Source organism: Trichosporon asahii (genome assembly GCF_000293215.1).
Source record: "Trichosporon asahii var. asahii CBS 2479 unplaced genomic scaffold scaffold00071, whole genome shotgun sequence".
In the NCBI taxonomy this organism is placed as follows: domain Eukaryota; kingdom Fungi; phylum Basidiomycota; class Tremellomycetes; order Trichosporonales; family Trichosporonaceae; genus Trichosporon; species Trichosporon asahii.
Genome location: NW_014040854.1, coordinates 1,356,717 through 1,374,816, shown reverse-complemented (window position 1 = coordinate 1,374,816; position 18,100 = coordinate 1,356,717). Strand labels below are relative to the sequence as shown.

Sequence of the window (18,100 nt, the reverse complement as noted above, 5' to 3'; positions counted from 1 at the left end):
TTCGAGACTTTTACAATAGCATACACTGTAGGCATTATGGGCATCATGTACAGATATATCAATGATCCTAGTGTTCCAGCGGGACGGACATCTGTCTAGCCGCCGAAGGGGTTGCCGTTGATGGCGTAGTTGACAGCGAATGAACACAGGCTCCCTAACGCGAGACCGGCGACGAGAGAAAAGGCGGCAAGAGTGCCTGCCAGATCCTTTTCCTCCTCGCCAATGACGGGGTTGAGCTCGGGTGAGGAAGCAAAGATCATGCAGATGGAGCCCACGGCGCTGATGTCAGTTCATGGAAACTCTCGAAACTTACCCATTGGTGATGCCAAAGACCAGCAGAATGAGGAAGTAGAAAGCGTCGGGGAAGACCCAGAGGCGCTCGTATGCTCGGGCCGGGGTGTTGCAAAGGAGGAACAGCGGGAAGAAGACGACACGCAGACAAGACAGGATGACAATCTGCTTCGTGCTGAGCGACATGGCCCAGCGCATTCCGGGAATGAATGTCCGTCCGACGTAGTCACCGACTTGCGGGTCAGCAGAAAGTTTAGTTACCTGTACCCACAGTTGAAGATGAAGAAGTGAATCGCGATGAAGATGGCTGGCTGCAGAATCCATGGCGGGTTGCGGCTCGCGGACATGATCGTCGTTGTAATGGGAGGGAAGATAGCCTGTGGTCAGCTGCTGATGCGTCACATGAGCTCACCAGAGTGACGGTGAAAACGAAAGCGACAGCAAACTCGAGAGTGATGTTCTTAGCGAACACACGCTTCGTCATGTCCTTGCTCGTCACATCGACGCTGACTTCTCGCTGCGCGAGAGGGGCCAGCACGATCACGTAGTCAGGGTGGCTGACGAGGTACCGGAGAGCAGCGATGCAAGCGATGGTGCCGATGGCTCCGATGAACCAGAGCGCCTGGGCGGCCTTCGTGGACCCATGCCCGTTCTCTGGGATGCCAGCGTTCTTGGACTCGGCCATGGCGAGGAAGACCTGGGCGAGCGACACAATGCAGGCGACTCCTCCTTGGCCACTCATGACAGCTAACGTCTCCTTGGGGCCCCAGAGGGCAGCGAGAGCGAACACTGCTGATTGGAGGTACGATGTGGACAGGGAGAGCGCCAGCACGATGAGCAGGAGCATCGGAAGCAGCAGCGGAGAGCCCGAGGTCGACATGGAGGGAAGGATGTTGGACAGCAGAGGGAAGACCATCACGATCATGGTCGCAAGCATCAGGATCAGTGACCATCGCAGCCGTTTCGTCGGTGCCGTCTTTAGGTCAGCAACAAGTCAGTATGCAGGAGAGCTCACCTTTCCGGCATTCCGCTGGGCGATGCCGAGGAAGAGCAGGTTACTAAAGCAGTAGACGGTGCTGAGGTAACTTGCGAGGTTTGATCTCGTCGGACCGAAGAGGAAGAACGAGGTGAAGAGGGGATACGTGCAGATCAGAGCTGCTGGTCAGCTCGCTGTCAGCAAAAGCACGCACCGTTCCAGCTGAGGAGGATGCCCGCTCCAAGAGCCCAGAAGCAGGCGACTACGAGACCACCGCTGCGGCTCTGCATTTCGCCACGCTGTGGCCGTTGCCTGTGTATTTCGAGTGGCGGCAGGTTGGGGCCATCGTCCGACTGTACTGGCTCGTAGTCGTCGTGACACTGGCTGCTGAACTGATTTCTGATTCTGCTCAGCATGGTGAGTAGAGATGGTGATAGGGCAAGCGAAGGCGGTGAAGAGGGATGAGAGATTGGGTAGAAGGAAGACCGTTACGCAGGTTGAGGGAAGGCGGTCAGGAGCGTCTCTACTAGTCTGCGGCGAGAGTGTCGTCAACGGGTGGAGGATGCCATCATCCCTGCTGAATACAAAGCCTGGGCGTGCCTGGCTTCAGCTTTCGATCCTGGACGCCGCCGATTGAGACGCGCCGTGAGCCACCGGTCGACGGGCCATTTTGATTCCGTCCGAGATTGTGATCACAGTCTGCACTGGGCGAGCACGAGGCTGTAATGTTGCAAAGACTCCTGTGAGTCAACTCGACAACAACCACCACCGTCGACAGATCTCTCATCACAACCGACACGACTGCTTGCGGCGTTCAACTGGCGATCAATAGCATCATCTCAGTTCGCCAGGCGCCCAAGTCGTAAAGCCCCAGCGTCGGCAACGGGACATCCAAAGTGGCTGTTAGAGTTTGACCTAATATTGATCCAAGGGGAAGAATCGAAACAATCGCGACGGCTGTTCCGTGGCAGCAAGATCCTTCACCATGGAAGCCAACAGGATCCACTCCCATCCCGAGAGGCAAAATGGAGCCGCACCTCCTCCCCGCCCTCATCTCGGCCAGCCTCTGCCGCCGCCGTCGTCTATCGCGCCGCCACCTGTGGCCAGCTCATTACAGCCGTGGGTTCAACCACCGAACGCCGATGCTGATGCTCCTAGTCCATCCTTCCCCGCATCAGGAATAGCTGGGACCAGCAGTGCTCAGAACGGAGCGGGCTCGTCCATGCATGATGCGGTGTACCCTCCGCAGATCATCCCGAACAGGACGTGGACGCCGGGGCGGACACGAACAGACCCGGTGCTGGGATTGTTGGAGCAGCCGCGGTATCTGCCTGCGGAGCTCGATTCGCGTGTGGACCCCTCCACAGTGTGGATGAAGGTCGCCCCATCCACAGGTAAGCTATCTCTCGACGGCAAAGCTGACATCCAGGAGAAGTCGTGTTCTTCATCCCCGGCGCATGTGCTGCTTGCATGAAGGCAGCTCAGCACTGTGATCGGTCCTACCCCTGTGCCAGATGTCGGGACAGTGGAGCGGAGTGCAACCAGGCGGAGCTCAGGCATCTGATGCCAACTGCACCCGTCACGCGCAAGCCGGAGATGATCGCGCGAGCCCTTTCCAGCAGCGATAAGGGAAAAGGGAAGGCCAAGGCGCCGCCGCCCAGCAGCGACAGCGAGGAAGACGAGTCGGATGCTGCCGCGGCAGTCGATGGTGGTCGCGGCAAGCGGGTCAAGAAGAAGCGTCGTCTGTCGGCATCAGACGAGGTCGACCCCAGCTTGCTCAACTTTGACGGAACGGGCTTCCGGAAACCCCGTGCGCGCGTCCAGAAGACCGGCCTACCCGGTGCAAACATGGAGTTCGCGCGGCCAGAAGACGTCCCGCCATCCAAGGCTGACGCGGCGCACTTTGCTGCCGTGGAGCGGAACAATGGGCGCCCCGAGCTGCACGACATGCGCGGCTTTGCGCCCGTGTGGGCGGACAGGCGGAGGGCGCTCGCTTCGGCCGTCGAGGCGTTCCGTGCACCGCAAACGACCCCGGGTGCCAGCGTGTCCATAGGCCCTAGTGGGATAGCTCGAGGTGTCGTCCTCGAGGGGCAACCGCCGCTGGAAATGCGGACGTACTGGGGCACAGGCGAGCGCATCGGCACCATTATTACGTCCATGTGAGTTGGCCTGGCTTGGGATAAGCTGACATCCAGTGGCGTGCCGAGAAAAAGGCAACTGAGGCCAGTGGCCCCGGCTGACGACGGTAACGACGGCGTCACCGCACTGCCTGACAACATCTCGGACGCTTACAACGACGCCATGACCCGGACAGCGGATCAGGGTCGTCACCTGAGCAACGGCACGAATGGAGTCGGGATCGACAAGCCTACGATGCTGTCCGCGCCGATCCAGAACCCCGAGGCGCCAGTCATTGAGGCCCTCCTCATGGCTCAGCGGGCGCAGACACCTGTCGCGGTGGCGGTCGCGGACGATTTCGCGGAGGTACCGTTCAAGGTTCCCCGTGCGGTGGTGACACTCGGCTGGTTCTGGATTGTGGAGGCGTGGGTCGAGCCAGTCGAGGCCGATGATGCTGTCGGGTGGGTCTTCCGCTTCGAGTGGTGCACTGGCGAGCAGCCGCAGCCGTGGTGGGCGGCCAAGGACGACCCGGAGCGCTCTGTCGAGACGCCCGTGTTTGATGAGGAGACGACCAATGCGACGCCCGCATGGCCAGTGAAGGGCCGCAATGTGCATGGCTCGACCACGATGCGCGGCGCGCAGCACCCGCGGCCACCGACCACCGCTGCCGATGGCACGAAGGACCCTGAGCCTGTGCAGTGCGACAGCTGCAAGCGCTACTCGGAGCGCGTGTACCGCGATCTGGACATTTGCCTGAACGAGGCATGCGTTAACGTCGGATGCCCCGTGACACCTCCTCGTGAGTTACCTTTCTCTTCTCGGTTTAACTGACTCTCCAGCTGCCGGACTCTCCGTTAAGAACTATCCCGGCTTGATCCGCGCCGCGGCACGCATATTGCCCGAGCAGCTCGGACTGACGTTCATGCCGCCAGACCCGCTGCAGCAATTCGCAGATGTGACGCGGTGGGATGCTGGGCGCGACTTCTGGCGCTCGTGGGTGTGCAAGCGGTGCCGTCTGGCGAACGAGCGACACGATTGGTTTGGTTTCCTGTGCCAGGCGTGCTCGCATCTGGACATGCCGAAGCGGCGGATATACGGCGCCGAGGCGCTGCGCACCGCTACGCCTTGCACGGGGCCACGCCCCGACGTTGGCAACCCCGACTGGCCCTTCCAGGCTGAGACGACGACGACCGTCTTCCCAGACCATGTCAAGCTGGTGCAGCACAAACTCGATGGATTTGGCGCCGGCACTGTGGCGTCACACCTGCTCAACTCGGACGGGGCCGAGGGTTACAAGATCGTGACTGCTGTACTGGAGGGATTACAGCTGCAGGGCGAGGACGAGGTGCCTCTTGCTCGTCACATGCTACCTGCAACGTCAGCTCGACCCGACCTGCTCGCCCTGTCGCCTTTCTACACCCTGGCCGTGGGCGCCACAGCTCCCGACCTGGCACACTTCCCCTCCGCGCCCTCGATCCCGTGGCCGAAAGCTCCCCGCGTCACGCTCGACATCATGGAGATTCTGAACGAGCGATCTGGCCGCGTCTACGCAGGCGCAGAGGAGTTCAACTCTTTGCTCGTTGCCGCTTTGCCGCCGGCGCCCAGCGTGGTCGTGCATCCGAAGTTCCCCCTGCCGCCAAACAGCACGACTGCCCTGCTCATCCTCGGCTCGAGCGTGTGCATCAAGCTGCGCCGGGGCAAGATGCGCGCCGGCGACATGACAGCGCAGCACGGCGATGTCGTCCTGGTGCGCACGGGGGCTGAGACGCTCGAAGTAGAGGCAAAGAGCGACGGCTTTGCGTTCCTCTGCATTGCGCGGCGCGGCGTACCCCCTCCGACCACCCCAGGGGGGGCAGGGAGCTGGTACGTCGGCTGTCGTCCCCTGGACATTACGCGGCCGATGCGCGTTGAGCCGCCGCTGCGCCGAGACGAGCCCACGGCCACGGAGGAAAAGGAGGAAAAGGACGAGACGGACATGGACGTGATGCTCGACCCGCCCACATTTAGGGGCCAGGAGGTCGTCCCGCCCTCAACCTCGAGCGAGGAGTTCACGGTGCAGAAGCCGCCGTCGAGCGGCCCTCTTCCCGCTAAATTCAAGGTCACGGCCCGCTCCAAGGCGCCCGCTAAGAAGGGCAAGGCGCCGCCGCTGGCGAAAGCGAAGGGACGCGCTACGTCTAACTCGACCCGTGCGGGCAAGAGTGCGTCGGCGGCCACGCCGCCGGTCAGTAAGCGCAGCAGCCGCAGTCGGCAGAGTAGGGGCAGCGCGAGAGCGAGTCGAAGCGCGAGCGCCGCTGGCGCCACGGGCCTGGAGGGCGCCGAGGAGGCCAAGTCTGAGCCCGAGCCCGAGGAGTAGACTCAGTATAATGATGTATCCTAGTCACGCATCGCGTATTTCTGCATATGTTATTACTACTACTACTGATTTACAGCTCAGAGCTTCGAGTCATCCCCGCTGACGTGGATGAGGAGCTTGCCCGTCGTGCCGCGGCCCGAGATGTCGATCTGGGTCTGGCGCACGCCCTCCTCCGTGAAGGGGTAGACCTTGTGGACCTTGAACTTGAGGACACCGTCCTTGGCGAGCTGGGACACCTCGTCGGCATGGCGCTTAAAGTCCTCCGGCCTCGCGATGAAGGGGAACAGCGTCGGGCGCGTGACCTTGAGACACTTGGGGCTGAGCTTGAGGGGCGAGAAGGCGGGGACGGGTCCGGAGGCATTGCCAAACGTGACAATTGTGCCGCCGACGCGGGTGACTTCAAAGTCCTCGTCCCACGTGTCCTTGCCCACGCCGTCGTAGACGACGTTGACGCCGCCATTGCTGAGATCGTTGATCTTCTTCACGTTCTCGGCGCTGTCGGCCGTGGAGAGGAGGACCTCGTCGGCGCCGTTCTCGCGCGCAAGCTGCGCCTTCTCGTCCGTCGACACTGTCGCGATGACGTGCGCGCCCAGGTGCTTGCACAGCTGCACCAGGACGAGACCGACGCCGCCCGCCGCGGCGCGCACCAGCACCCAGTCGCCCTTCTTCACCGCGTACGCCTCGCGCACCAGCGTCACAGCAGTCAGCGCAACGGTGCACATCGACACGCCATCCTTCGGGTCCACACCCTCGGGCATCGGCACAACCTGGTTCACGTTCGCGACCGTGTACTCGGCGAACGAGGCGCCGGCGGGCGCCCACACCCGCTCGCCCACTTTGAGCCCGTTGGGATTGGGAGAGGGCTCGGAGGCGACGGTGCCCACCACGTCCTGGCCCTGCGTGAAGGGGAGGTTGAGCTTGTACAGCCCGGAGCGGCGGTCTGGCGTCAGCTTCGACGAACAGTGAATAGCTGGCTGATGGAGGGCCTGCTCTGGTAGACTTCATGCGGGTCACAAGATTCTTGAAAGCAGCAGCAGCCTCAGCCCACTCACAGTTGTCAATGTAGTTGGCTCCCGTCCACTCGACCTTGAGCAGGACCTCGCCCTCCTTCGGCTGCGGGACGGGGACCTCGCGCATCACATTCTTCTCGGGGCCACCGGTCTCCTCGACCTGGACATTAGCAAAAGCTCACAAGAATCAGTGGGGACAGGCTAGAAGGGGGAGAAGGCAGGTCAAGAAGGAAGGAAGCGATCTGGGCTGGCAGGAGACGACGATCTGCCGATCTATATCTAGTGATGGCTGCCTGAGGCTAGGATGCCTTTGAGACAGACCAGCCGAAAGGACCGCCTGCCTTCTACAATCCTGCGAGCTCGACAACCGCTCTCAACCCCTCGCAGCCTTGGTGACGCGGGCCAACCCAGCTGGCAAGACTATGTCCAGTGCACACCGATGCACCGGCCGACGCGGCCGGCCATACTTTGCCTTCATCGCACCTCCTCGCCCACCAAGCAACTCACCTGGACAGCCTTCATAGTCTTGGGAACGGCAGAGCTCATAGTGCGGATGTATGTGGTAGCAGTCGGAATGTGAGTCCGGACAGAACGAGCAAGAAGAGGGATGGAGCGACGGAGCATGATACAGAGTTGGTGCTCACATATGCACCTCCAGTCGCGAGCATGCTGCCCCGTTCTCATATGTGGTTCCGGTGATGCAATCGGTGGAGGTCTCGCCTGCCTTACTCAGCACCCTGCTTCCACCCAGCTTCCGACCCGACACGCCGGTCCGCACACCGTGCCTTTCGGCTCTGGCCGGCTGACCCTGGTTGGACAGCGGCATCTCACGGTGCTGACCACTTTTATCAGCGGGAACTTTCCACCTCGGAACTTGTTTGCTTGCACCATGCAAGGCCGCGATCGGAGACGAGACGCAATACATGGGGGACTACTGTGATTTGGGTCGCTACAACTGATACTCTACAAGCTTACTAACCAGCCAGGGGTATAAAGCACGCCATTGTGCTTACTTGATCGACTTTCGTTTTCCGCGCCATCTCGGCCGCAGTCCTTCGCTCAGAAAACCTTGTGATCGACGAGACTCGTGAGGTGAGCTGCGATCCGATGAGATGGGAGTAACTTTGAACTTTGATGGTACTGGGCCGGGTTGGCGTCGCTCCTACACCGTAGCCCGCGCCTTGATCACGTCGATCACGACGGCCCACGCGCTCCCGAGCTGCTCCCAGACCTTCTCGTTCGTGACGCCGATAGCACAGCAGTTCTGCCAAGCGCCATGGACTCGGCGCATGACCTGGAACAGCTCCCCGGCCTCGAGCCCAGACAGCGCCTTGCGAGCAGCAGCGGGAGTGTCGGCGGCAGGGAGGCCGAGCAACTGCTTCTGCCAGCAGTACTCGTCAGACGAGTGCAGGCGCACGTGGACCAGCTCCCAGGTCTCGGGGGAGGGAACCTCGAGACCGAGCACGGGGAGGTGCAGGTAGGACGGGGCGTGGAGGTCGGCGCTGGCCTCGGAGGCGGAGTCGTCGTCGCTCTCGGCGCCGGAGGCGTCGGAAGCGTCGGAAGAGGGAGCGGAAGAGCAGACCGAAGCGTCGTCCTCAGGAATGGTCTCCAGGCCGTGGTCCTCCTCGTCGCCGGGGTAGGAGAGAGGGAGGGAAGGGAAGTACGCGCACTGCGAGGCGTAGACGAGGCGGCTGATGTTAGCTGCGAGTTACTGACCGAAAGCTGCATTGCCTGGTGGCACTGCGACTTACTGAGTGGGGAAGATCTGAAGCGCCTCTGTCGATCCGGGACGGTGCAGCGCGAGGCAGAGGTCGGGCTCGAGTCCCGAGACGTTCAGGTGCGAGACGGAGCGAGGGAGACCGAAGGCGAAGCTGCGACGTCCCTCAGTGCGAGACTTGGAGGCACCGGGGTACGGCTGGAAGAGGGCCGCGGCGAGGAGCATGCCGGAGAGGATGGGCTGAAGTTTGTCGACGACAAAGGTCGAGGGCTGGAGTCAGCTAACCACCTGATTGAAGCGGGCTATAAAGCGATGTAAGTGTCACTCACAACGAGGTCTCCCTCGAGCTCGAGCTCGGCGACCTGGGGCAGAGCCGGGCGCGAGAGGTTGAGTGGCAGCTTGATGTATCCCTCCGAGGACTTGGGAGCAGCGTGCGAAGCGTTCGAAGACTGGAGCTTCGCGTTCGCCTTCGGCTTGCTGTTAGCAGCCTTGGCGCGCTGGATCGAGGTGCTCCGCTTGTGGCGGCGCGAGGGAAGGCCGAGTCCGAGACCAGCAGCGAGGCCAGCCTTGGCCTTGACCTTGGCCGCCTTAGCGCGGATAGCAGCAGCGGGCCGGCAGAAGGAGTTCTCCTTGTTGGAGCAGATGCGCGCGACCGGCATCTGAGGTCAGCTCGGAACGTTCCTTTTCAAAGCTGATGGCAGACTCACGTTTGACGAGTTGTTCAAAGATGAGGTGGGAGATGAAAAAGTTGGTGTCGAGGCAGAGGGAGCGTGTTTGTTTTCGGCAAGTCGGTGGCGACGAGGAAAGGGTCTGAGCGACGGATCAGTGCTGAGCAAGGGTGTTCGGGTCGGGTGTTAGGGATGGGGAAGCAGGGAAGAGGGAAGGATGGTTGTGCGCTGTCAGGAAGAAGAAGGGGGCGGTTTATATGTTCTGTCAGTGCTTCAGTCTCGCTGTCAGTATGGTGTCAGTGAGCAATCAGATGCTGTCAGTGAGAGAACGGGATGATTGAGTGGTGAAGGCAGATTGAGGTGTCGGATGAGTGATTGGAAGGTGAAGGCAAAGTGACACTCGCCCCCCAGAGTCCATCACACATCCCACTCGGGAAGTGATCCGCCGGCTCGCCACTGGGGGCGTCAGGCCCATCAGGTTAGGCGTGGCGGGCAACGTTTCACCCACACCCCACGAGCTGGGCAGGCCCGCGGCGGGCGCTGACGCCTGCGGAAGGCGTGGTCGGGCCGTGCGTACCGTGCGCGGAGGCATGATCGACCCCGCGCAACCTGGACGCGGCCGAAGCGACGTGGGCAACGCCGAACAGTGCGAGAGAACAATAAACGCACACACGCACAGCCGTCCCTTCATCGTCCACTCACCGCTTCCAACGCTCCGTGCAGGTGTGATTGAGTCTTGACGCGATCGGTCACCGCCCCACAGATCCAGTCAGCTGTCTCGCCTTCCTCCACACACACAGTGATGCACATAGCCTTCACGCCCTCATCTTCCATCCTCCCATCCTCGATTCTTCCACACGTCCTCGCGCCCGCAAGGTTGTTCGATGCAGGTTAGAGCTGGGTGAGTATCCTCTTCGGGCAACAGAAAGAAAGGGTATCGGAGAGCAGGAGGAATGGAGCAAAGCCGACATGATATCCCTTGCACGCACGGACCGGGCCGACCCTTGCAAGCTTCGATTCTCACCTGGCGTCAACCTGCTGCAATTGAGCAAGACTTCGGGCCGTTAGGAGGCGTAGAGGCCTGCCGAACTGTGTCTGGCGTTGGGGACGGTTTGAGAACGAATGAGAAGTGTGAGACGACGGCAGCCGCTGAAACTCGCCTGTGACTTCCCGTGACGTTTGCGTGCGTCCCCAACCATGCTAGCAACATTACATATGACATGTTACGAGATCGCGCCTTTCTGCATGTTGCAGTTAGTCGGCGTTCAGTTGCCGGGTGAATGACCTTGTGGGCCTTTGTGGGGTATATACATGTCGATGCTATTCCTGACCGTCTGATAGCCGTTCCCGTGATGTCGCCACCCCACTGCTGTTTGTTTTGGGCCCTCATCAGCCGGTCCTTCCCTCTTCAGCCAAGACCAGCAACGTGATTGCCGCAGCAACGTCTGCGCCGCCGCAGCACCGACTGAGCTTGGCCCCAAGAGACGATAAGCACTCCCTGCTGGATGAAGAGACCAACGTATGCATTCAGCCTTCCCCTTAGTGCATGAAAGCTGTGAGTTGACCTGGGGGCGCAAGCGTCGAAGCAACGGATCTGGTCTTCGGAGCCGTGTGCGCCGCCTGCTTCCTCATACCGCGCTGCACCTTCTGCGCATCTGTCCTCGTCCCATCCTCCTTCCTCTCCATCACTCGTCTCCTCGTCGCCATCACCATCCATCCCGCAAAGAAGAGAGCGGAGAGACTAGCTAGTCACGATGAGTTCGGATTTACCAGAACCGGTAACGCAGGGGTACCCGAGTCCCAACCGGCGGCGCAGCTCAGTTGCACCCGGGGGCGGATGGGGGTTCTGGCGCCGCAAGTCGTCCACTGCACATCCTCCTCCACCTTCCTCGCCCATCAGTCCGACTTCGCCAGTGTCTCCAACGACTCCATCAGCAATGAGCGAGACGGACGACAAGAGCGTCAAGTCCCGCCGGCGGAACTCGTCATTCGCAGGCGGCCAGGCTGGCGCCACTTGGTTCCGGTTCCTGCACGCCGCGGGCCTGCGCCCAGGCAACAGGGATTCGGTCATCGAGGACGAGCCGCCGTCGCCTACTCGCTCCAAACGTGCTTCACAACCACCACCACCGCCAGACACATCGAAAGAACAGAACGACACGAACGCCGAGGCCAACGAGACGAATACGAAAGATAAGGAAAAGGACACCGAGGACAAATCGAAATCGATCAAGCTCCCTGAGCCTGCTCTACCAGCCAACATGTCAACAACGCAGACTCAGTCTCACCCGCCGCTCATCGTCGCCAATGGTCCCCCGCCTTCAGCGCACGACCACATCGTCGCCAACTTTGTGCGTCCTGCGCCGGAACGCTCCCAGTCCTCGCCCGCCCTCGGCCTAGGCGCGCAGGCCCAGGCGCTCCCGCCGCTGGCTCCCTCACCAGAACAGCACGAGGTGGAGGAAAGTCGGCCCGTCTCCTCCATGCTCGACGGCGCTCTGGAGCCGAGCGGAACAAGAGTCACTCGCGCGCTCGGCAGCCAGATCGAGGCAGTGCTGCAGGCGCAGGAGGAGATTGGCAAGCGGCACCTGGCGCTCGAGGGGTGGCGAAGCGGGAAGGAGAGCCGCGACAGCAAGGACAGCAAAGATTCGAAGGACTCGAAGGGGGACAAGAAAGGGGAGAAGGGAGAGAAGGACGGGGAGAAGGAGGATAATGGTGATGAGAGCGCAAGGGAGCTCGAGAAGAGAGCCAAGGGCGTGGAGGACATCATGGCGAGGGTGAGTGCAGCAATCGTCCAGCTTAGAAAGCCTTTCGGAGCTAACCCCAGCTCGGCGAACTCTCAGTCGCTCTCAAGACGTACCATTCTCTCGGTACGCCGTCGCTCGTCTTCCGCTCAAAACCGTCCCCCACACCGCCGGCGGCACCGACGCACCCCCACCCCGAAGACAGGGAGGAGAACGGCTTCGTGCCGCTCTTCCAATCCCGCTCCCACCAACCACCCCGCAAGCTCGCGATCCGGACCGACTTAACGGACGACCAGTCTCCAGCCTTATCACCCACGCACCCGCCGTACGTCACAATCGCTCGGCCCGGCACCGCCGCGCCGCCCGGCATCGCACCCAAGACGGCCCGCACGCTGACGCCCGGCACGATTGGCCCCGGCGCGATCGGTCCGGGCGGGTTGGTCGGGGGCGAGCGCGCGATCCTGGTCGGGGAGAAGGGACCCGGCGGACTCGGCGGGCTCGTTGACCCCTCAGAACGCCAAGAGCGCCGCGAGAGGGGCAAAGATAGGCTCTGGACTCAGGACGAACTGGGTAGCGCACCCGCCACCGCGGGCGGCGTGAGTGGCATGCCTGGGGGAGGGCAGCGGGGCTCGCCGAGGAAGATCCCCGGACTGCCGAGACGCAGTGGAAGTGTGCCGGGGTTACTGGGCGGAATGCCCGTGCAGAGCCCGGATACGATGGAGGCGCGGGATCGGCCGTGGTAAGCGGGAGGGGCGAGCGAGGAGCGCGCTCTATCAACGTCTTTCCAGACAAAGTACGATTATAGACTCAACGACGTAATGTGCAAGGAGTGTGCATCTGTTGTAACTGTGAGAATGTACCCTGTGTAATAGTGTAACCTGCCTAGTCTATGTGTGCAATCATCCTGTCTTCTGTGCTTCTGCCTATCCCTCCGCTCTCTTCAACGCGCTCTTCCTACTCTACACCCGGTAAATCCTGATAAGCCGTTGCGGCGTCACAATCCTCGTCCGACACATGGGACAAGCCTTCGTCGTCGCCATGACGAGGTCGGAGCAGTCTGGAGTCAGCTAACACACCGCCGAGAGCACAGCTGGGGAACGAGAGAAAGGGGAACACTTACGCGCACACATGGCCAGATGGCCACAATCCACAACGGCGAGCGTCGCCTCCTCGTCCTGACACACGACACACAACCCGCGATCCTCAGCTTGGGGGCCGGTGGGCGGCGACCTGGGTGATCGCGCACCACGGGGTTCGCTCCCGCTCCCGTTATCGCTCCGTACACCGTCTCCAGCGGCGGGAATATCGATAGGCTCTGCGTCTCCCATCAGGTCGATCAGGTCCCCGTCCAGACCGCTGGGGCCAGGGGACATCTCGCCGCGCACCAGCCGCTCAGCGCGCTCCTCCCTCTCCTCCTCCCACCTCTGGCGCTCGAGTCTCTTCCGCTCGTCCTCGACGAGTTCGGCCACGCGTGCCACGAGCTCGGACTTCTCGAGAACCTGCGAGAAATCCACGTGTACGTGGTTCTCGTACAGAATCGCTTTCAGCGTGCCTATACTTAGAGAACTGAGGTAGCTTCGCGGCAGCGGGACAAGACTCATGAGCGTTGGCACTGGGGGTGGAGGCGATTTCGGTGTCGGCTTGGGCGTCGGTTTCGGCGCCTGCTGTTGGGTTTGGGGACGGGCTTGGGGACGGGCTTGCGGCCGGGCTTGCGGCTGCGGCTGGGGTTGTGGTTGCGGTCGTGGCGGCGGAGGTCGGGCCTGCGGCTGGGGCTGAGGCTGAGGCTGAGGCTGAGGTTGCGAATCAGACGGTGGCGAAGGACGCCCGTACTGCTCCTGATACCATTGCCTGTACTCCTGCAGTTCAGCAGGCGACAGCGGCCGCTGAAAATACCGGTGCGATCCCGGACCGAGGTGGCTTGGCCGGGGAATGCGGCCGGCCCAGGGCGGCGTCGATGACGATGTCGTGTTCGTCCCCGTGGTGTTATTACTTGGACCAGAGGAGGAGGGCGGAGCCCGCCGACGTGCGCCCGGCACCGACTTGCGGCGGAAGTACGACTCGTGCGCTGGTGTCAACGTGCCCGTTGAGGGGTTTCGCGCCCTCACGGCCGCCTCGACGAGGTCTTCCTTCTCCTTCACGCCTACTGCGGGGATGTCGTAGGCTGCCAGATAGTCCTTCAGCCGCTTCAGCGGGAGCGTGCGGAGGGTTTGGACAGGCGCGGCGGTGACTGGGGTTAGCTGATGAGGGTTACGTCCAGCTTCCGCTGCCTTCCCTCCACTCAGCTAGAGGTAGCAGGGCGGTGCGGAATAGCCCTGCGCTCGACCTCACTCACCCTGCAACATGGACAGACAGTACGCGCACACATTCTCCACATCGTACCCCGTGCTCTGGGGCTGTCGGCCAAGTGCTCCCCGGATCTCTGCCAGCGGTCCCTGGCTACTCCGATTTCGGCGCGGCATCAGCGCCTGTCCCTCGAGACAGCCGGAGCAGAACTCATGTCCGCAATGGCCACACGCATGGCCGCGGCGCCAGAGCGCGTTGAACTCTTTGGCGCATTTCCGGCACGCTGCTGTCAGCTAGGCTCGAGGGTCTGCGAGCTGTTGGACATACAACTTCCGACGACCACTGGCGGCGGTCCGGAGACTGGGGTCAGCGCTCGGACCTCCACATTCAGCTTACGGATCGGCATGCCCCGCGGCCGGGCCGGGTCATTGCTCATCGCGGCACTGAGGTGACGAGTTGAAGACAGGACAAGGCCAGTTCAAACTGCTGAGCTGCCTGTGATGGGGTGCGATGGGGTATTGCTCGACCGCGGGCAGTTGATCGAGGCGCGCAAGGCGCTTGTCTGGCTCGTGATCTGGCTCGTCTGGTACCTTCTAGCGGCTGAGTCAGTGGCGTCGCCGTCGGCCTGGCCGTGGGGTCGTTATTCGTGCGGGGTCGTGATGACGAGGAAAGAGATATAAAAGGCAGACGGGGCCCAGTCGCGCATACAATCAGGATGAGGATAGGGTTTCTGGAAAGATCAAGTCAGCATTGTAAGCAACGCGTTGGCCGCCCGGGGCCGGCGGCGATCGAGGCCGGCCGAAGCCGCGTCACGTGAGCTGACGCGGCCTCCTTTCCGCGTACTCACCGTCAAAGGAAGGAAAGAAGTGGGGCTGTTCCTTGCTGTTACTGGTTTGATGACTTGAGGAGCAAGGAGGAAGGCGTTCTCAGCGAAGGAGGCTTCACAATGAGGGAGATGGCGAGACGGATCGGACTCTAGCACACCGCCCTCCGGCCCAGGTCACCGGGTCATCCTCGGTAATTCCCTGACCCGTCGGTGACCCCTCGTAAAGATAAGATCTCGGCGTCGCCTGCTCTTGCGCCGCCCACGACAACATGCATACTTCTGCAGTGCTACCCAGCCATACACTGAAGTTATTCTGATGATACCACCAAGCTCGATAACGCTACGCCACCCGTGCATAGAGAAGCGACGATGATCATGTTTCGATCAGCTTAACTGGAGGGTCGAGATAAGTCTCGCCATCTCGAGCTGTGACGTTGATGACCATCGCTAACCAAGCTCACCATAATTACAACGGCATCCTCGCAAGCTTAGCCGCGACCAACCTCTAACTCCGACGCCCATGGACGACGCCGAATCGGCGCACCCAGCATGGGAGGTGAGCTCTTCTTGCACCCCCTTTAGCTAACGGCAGCCGCGCATCCGACACATCTCAGGGGTCGGCGTGCACGAGCTCACACTCGAGGTGCCGAGCCCCGCCAAGTCGTCGGGCTTCCTTTCGTCGCCGCGGGCGCGGAGAGCGAGCTCGATATCGGCCCATGATAGGCCAGTCGCGCGAGCCCGTGCCCCGACGCTGGCCGGAGAGGGGAAGCACCCGCACATCCAAGTTGGACCAGCCGGCAGCCCGGAACCGGAGGAGGTGCCTGCACGACCGCTCGCCAAGTGCTTCATAACGATGACAGTACCGGAGGCAATAACCAATGGGGATAAGAACCCACCAGCACACTTGTCCCCGGGGTCGCCGAACTTGAAGCGACCGGCCGTCACGAGAAGCCGCACGACGTCTCTCCCGCCCATGCCTGAGGACCGGGAAACGCGCGCCGACCAGCCGAAGAAGGAGAAGAAGGGCGGGACGGCGTCGGGCTCTTCGAGCCCAGCACGGAGACCGGTGGCAGCACGGAGGTCGACGATGGGTCTCGCGCCGCAGTCCGGACGACCGGCACCGGTACCTTTCTTCTTTTCTCCGATTCACTCGCCGTCCACGAACCCGCGCTTTCGTAACTTAGACCCCGAGGGTGACTTCGCCCCCTGGCTGACCGGGACGGAGAGAGCGGGCACCTCAGTCGACATAGGGGTCTGGGTTGAGGAAAGGGGACGCTGGCGTCGACTGCGAGGTGCTGGCGGCCTCGTTGACCTAACGCAGCTCGTGCCTGTGCCTGCCGATACGCCGCTGCCGCCGAATACGATCGAGCTCACGTTGTCGACGCATCCCAGGATGAAGTTCTGTCTCCCGCCGCCGGGGACCGAGCCGCCGAAGCGGGACTTGATGAAGGGTGTCGTCGAGCGGAGCCTTCGCGAGACCCGCATGAAGAAGGGAGCAAATGCAGGGGCGTTGCATCAGTGAGCTTTTGGGACTTTGCAGTTGAGCTGACAACCAGACTTGTGTCTATTCAATCCGCCATTGCTGAGACGCAGCGCCAGATTGCGGAGTTGCAGGGCCAGATCGATGCGCTGCTGCAGGCGGACGCGGACCGCTCGACTCTGCGAAGGGACATGAGCGAACTCGCGCTCAAAACGAAGTGGGTGCGCGACCGCGTCGCCGAGGTGGACCACAGCACAGAAGAGGCACGGGCACGGAATACGTTGCATCGCTCCCGCCTCAGTGCTCGGAGAGCGCTCCTCGACGCCGCCATTGAGCGGACAGAGATCACGCGGGGTCAAGCGAGCGAGCTTGCCAACGAGATCGCCGAGGTTGAGGCGAAACGTACCGAGATTCTACCAGCAATCCACGCCAAGCGGGCTCAGCACGCCCAAGCCCTCGACCAACTCTTCCCCATCGAGCCCGTGGATGCGGGTACGCTGATCTATTCCATCTTGGGTGTACCACTGCCGGTCCCGTTGGGGGCGAAGGATCCGGCACCACCGTTGTCTCTTCCGCCGGCCCAGACGCCCGAGGGATGCCCTCGGATAGACGAGCGAACAACCAGCGCAGCACTAGGCTATGCTGCGCTCCTTGTCCAGCTCATCAGCAACCTGGGCGGTCCTGCCGCCGGACTGGCATATCCCGTCACCTACGGTGGCTCGCGGTCACACGTCCGCGATGTCGTCAGCGTCATGCAGGGTCCGAGGTCGTAAGTTCGCCTGGCACCCTTCGAACTGACACCAGATTCCCACTGTACGGCAAGAACGTGGAACGGTATAGATACGAATACGCCGTGTTCCTGCTGAACAAGGACATTGAGCTCGTAAGTACAAACTGACATCCCAGCTGCAGCTCGCTGCTTGGTTCAAGCTGACACCAGCTCATGCACGAGTGGGATTTGCGCATGCTCGACTTGCGGCAGACGCTGCCCAATCTCAAGAATTTGTTACTCATGCTCTCGTCACCTGATGCGCCGGCGCCAGGACCGGTGACCGGGCCGGGGTGGGCGAGCGGTGCGGCGTCGAGAGCATCATCTCGGCGTCCTTCCTCGCTGTATCCTAAATCACGATCAGCCTCTCTCGTTTGGAGCCCACATCCCGCGAGCCGAAGCGCCTCCATCGCCTCGCTGGTCTGGCAGCCCTCGCTCGACGAGAAGGTCGCCCGGTTGTCGATCACAGACGGGAACGACAAGGAGCACAGGGACAGAATCGATGCCGTGCGCACCGACTCGCTCGCTGGTGCCAGCGTCGAGAGCGTCATGAACTCGGCGTCAGCGAGGGACCTGTCTGTCTCGCCCGCCAGCCCTGGGGAGAGAAGAGATGACCTCACGGGACAGGTGCTCAAGAGTCCGGAGCCCGAGTTCAACCACGACAGGATTGAGGAAGAAGAGGAGGGCTCCGAGGGCACCGCCGAGGCGGACGAGCCGAGTCACCCGGACGAGGGAGAGGAGCACGACGAGGACGACGCCTCCTCTGATCGGACACAGGTGTAATCCCCTGGTGAGCTGGGATGCCACCCTTCGAAGCTGACACCAGCCCCGCTATCAGCACAATCTTTCACATAAGCCTTAGAATGTATGC

The 18,100-nt window shown here is 61.9% G+C and overlaps 6 protein-coding genes across 6 annotated transcripts; 3 read left to right on the top strand and 3 right to left on the bottom strand.

The window, feature by feature from the left end:
* Positions 1-95: 95 nt before the first annotated feature.
* A1Q1_05405 (nucleoside transporter) lies at positions 96-1,683 on the bottom strand (the record flags this gene model as incomplete). Its single annotated transcript, XM_014322137.1, has 5 exons — positions 96-279; positions 563-681; positions 731-1,048; positions 1,098-1,267; positions 1,482-1,683. The coding sequence occupies 5 exons, from the start codon at positions 1,681-1,683 to the stop codon at positions 96-98; spliced, it is 993 nt and encodes a 330-aa protein (XP_014177612.1).
* Positions 1,684-2,252: 569 nt separating this feature from the next.
* Positions 2,253-5,738, top strand: A1Q1_05404 (uncharacterized protein; the record flags this gene model as incomplete). The annotated part of the gene is made up of 4 exons (XM_014322136.1): positions 2,253-2,661; positions 2,703-3,426; positions 3,481-4,184; positions 4,225-5,738. The coding sequence occupies 4 exons, from the start codon at positions 2,253-2,255 to the stop codon at positions 5,736-5,738; spliced, it is 3,351 nt and encodes a 1,116-aa protein (XP_014177611.1).
* Positions 5,739-7,910: 2,172 nt separating this feature from the next.
* On the bottom strand, positions 7,911-9,124 carry A1Q1_05403 (uncharacterized protein; the record flags this gene model as incomplete). Its single annotated transcript, XM_014322135.1, has 3 exons — positions 7,911-8,439; positions 8,500-8,735; positions 8,795-9,124. 3 exons carry the CDS (start codon positions 9,122-9,124, stop codon positions 7,911-7,913), a joined length of 1,095 nt encoding a protein of 364 aa, XP_014177610.1.
* Positions 9,125-10,887: 1,763 nt separating this feature from the next.
* Positions 10,888-12,614, top strand: A1Q1_05402 (uncharacterized protein; the record flags this gene model as incomplete). Its single annotated transcript, XM_014322134.1, has 2 exons — positions 10,888-11,904; positions 11,955-12,614. 2 exons carry the CDS (start codon positions 10,888-10,890, stop codon positions 12,612-12,614), a joined length of 1,677 nt encoding a protein of 558 aa, XP_014177609.1.
* Positions 12,615-12,825: 211 nt separating this feature from the next.
* Positions 12,826-14,245, bottom strand: A1Q1_05401 (uncharacterized protein; the record flags this gene model as incomplete). The annotated part of the gene is made up of 3 exons (XM_014322133.1): positions 12,826-12,938; positions 12,992-14,153; positions 14,204-14,245. 3 exons carry the CDS (start codon positions 14,243-14,245, stop codon positions 12,826-12,828), a joined length of 1,317 nt encoding a protein of 438 aa, XP_014177608.1.
* A 1,284-nt stretch (positions 14,246-15,529) lies between these two features.
* A1Q1_05400 (uncharacterized protein) lies at positions 15,530-18,012 on the top strand (the record flags this gene model as incomplete). Its single annotated transcript, XM_014322132.1, has 5 exons — positions 15,530-15,536; positions 15,595-16,498; positions 16,537-17,229; positions 17,301-17,343; positions 17,401-18,012. The coding sequence occupies 5 exons, from the start codon at positions 15,530-15,532 to the stop codon at positions 18,010-18,012; spliced, it is 2,259 nt and encodes a 752-aa protein (XP_014177607.1).
* Positions 18,013-18,100: the final 88 nt, after the last annotated feature.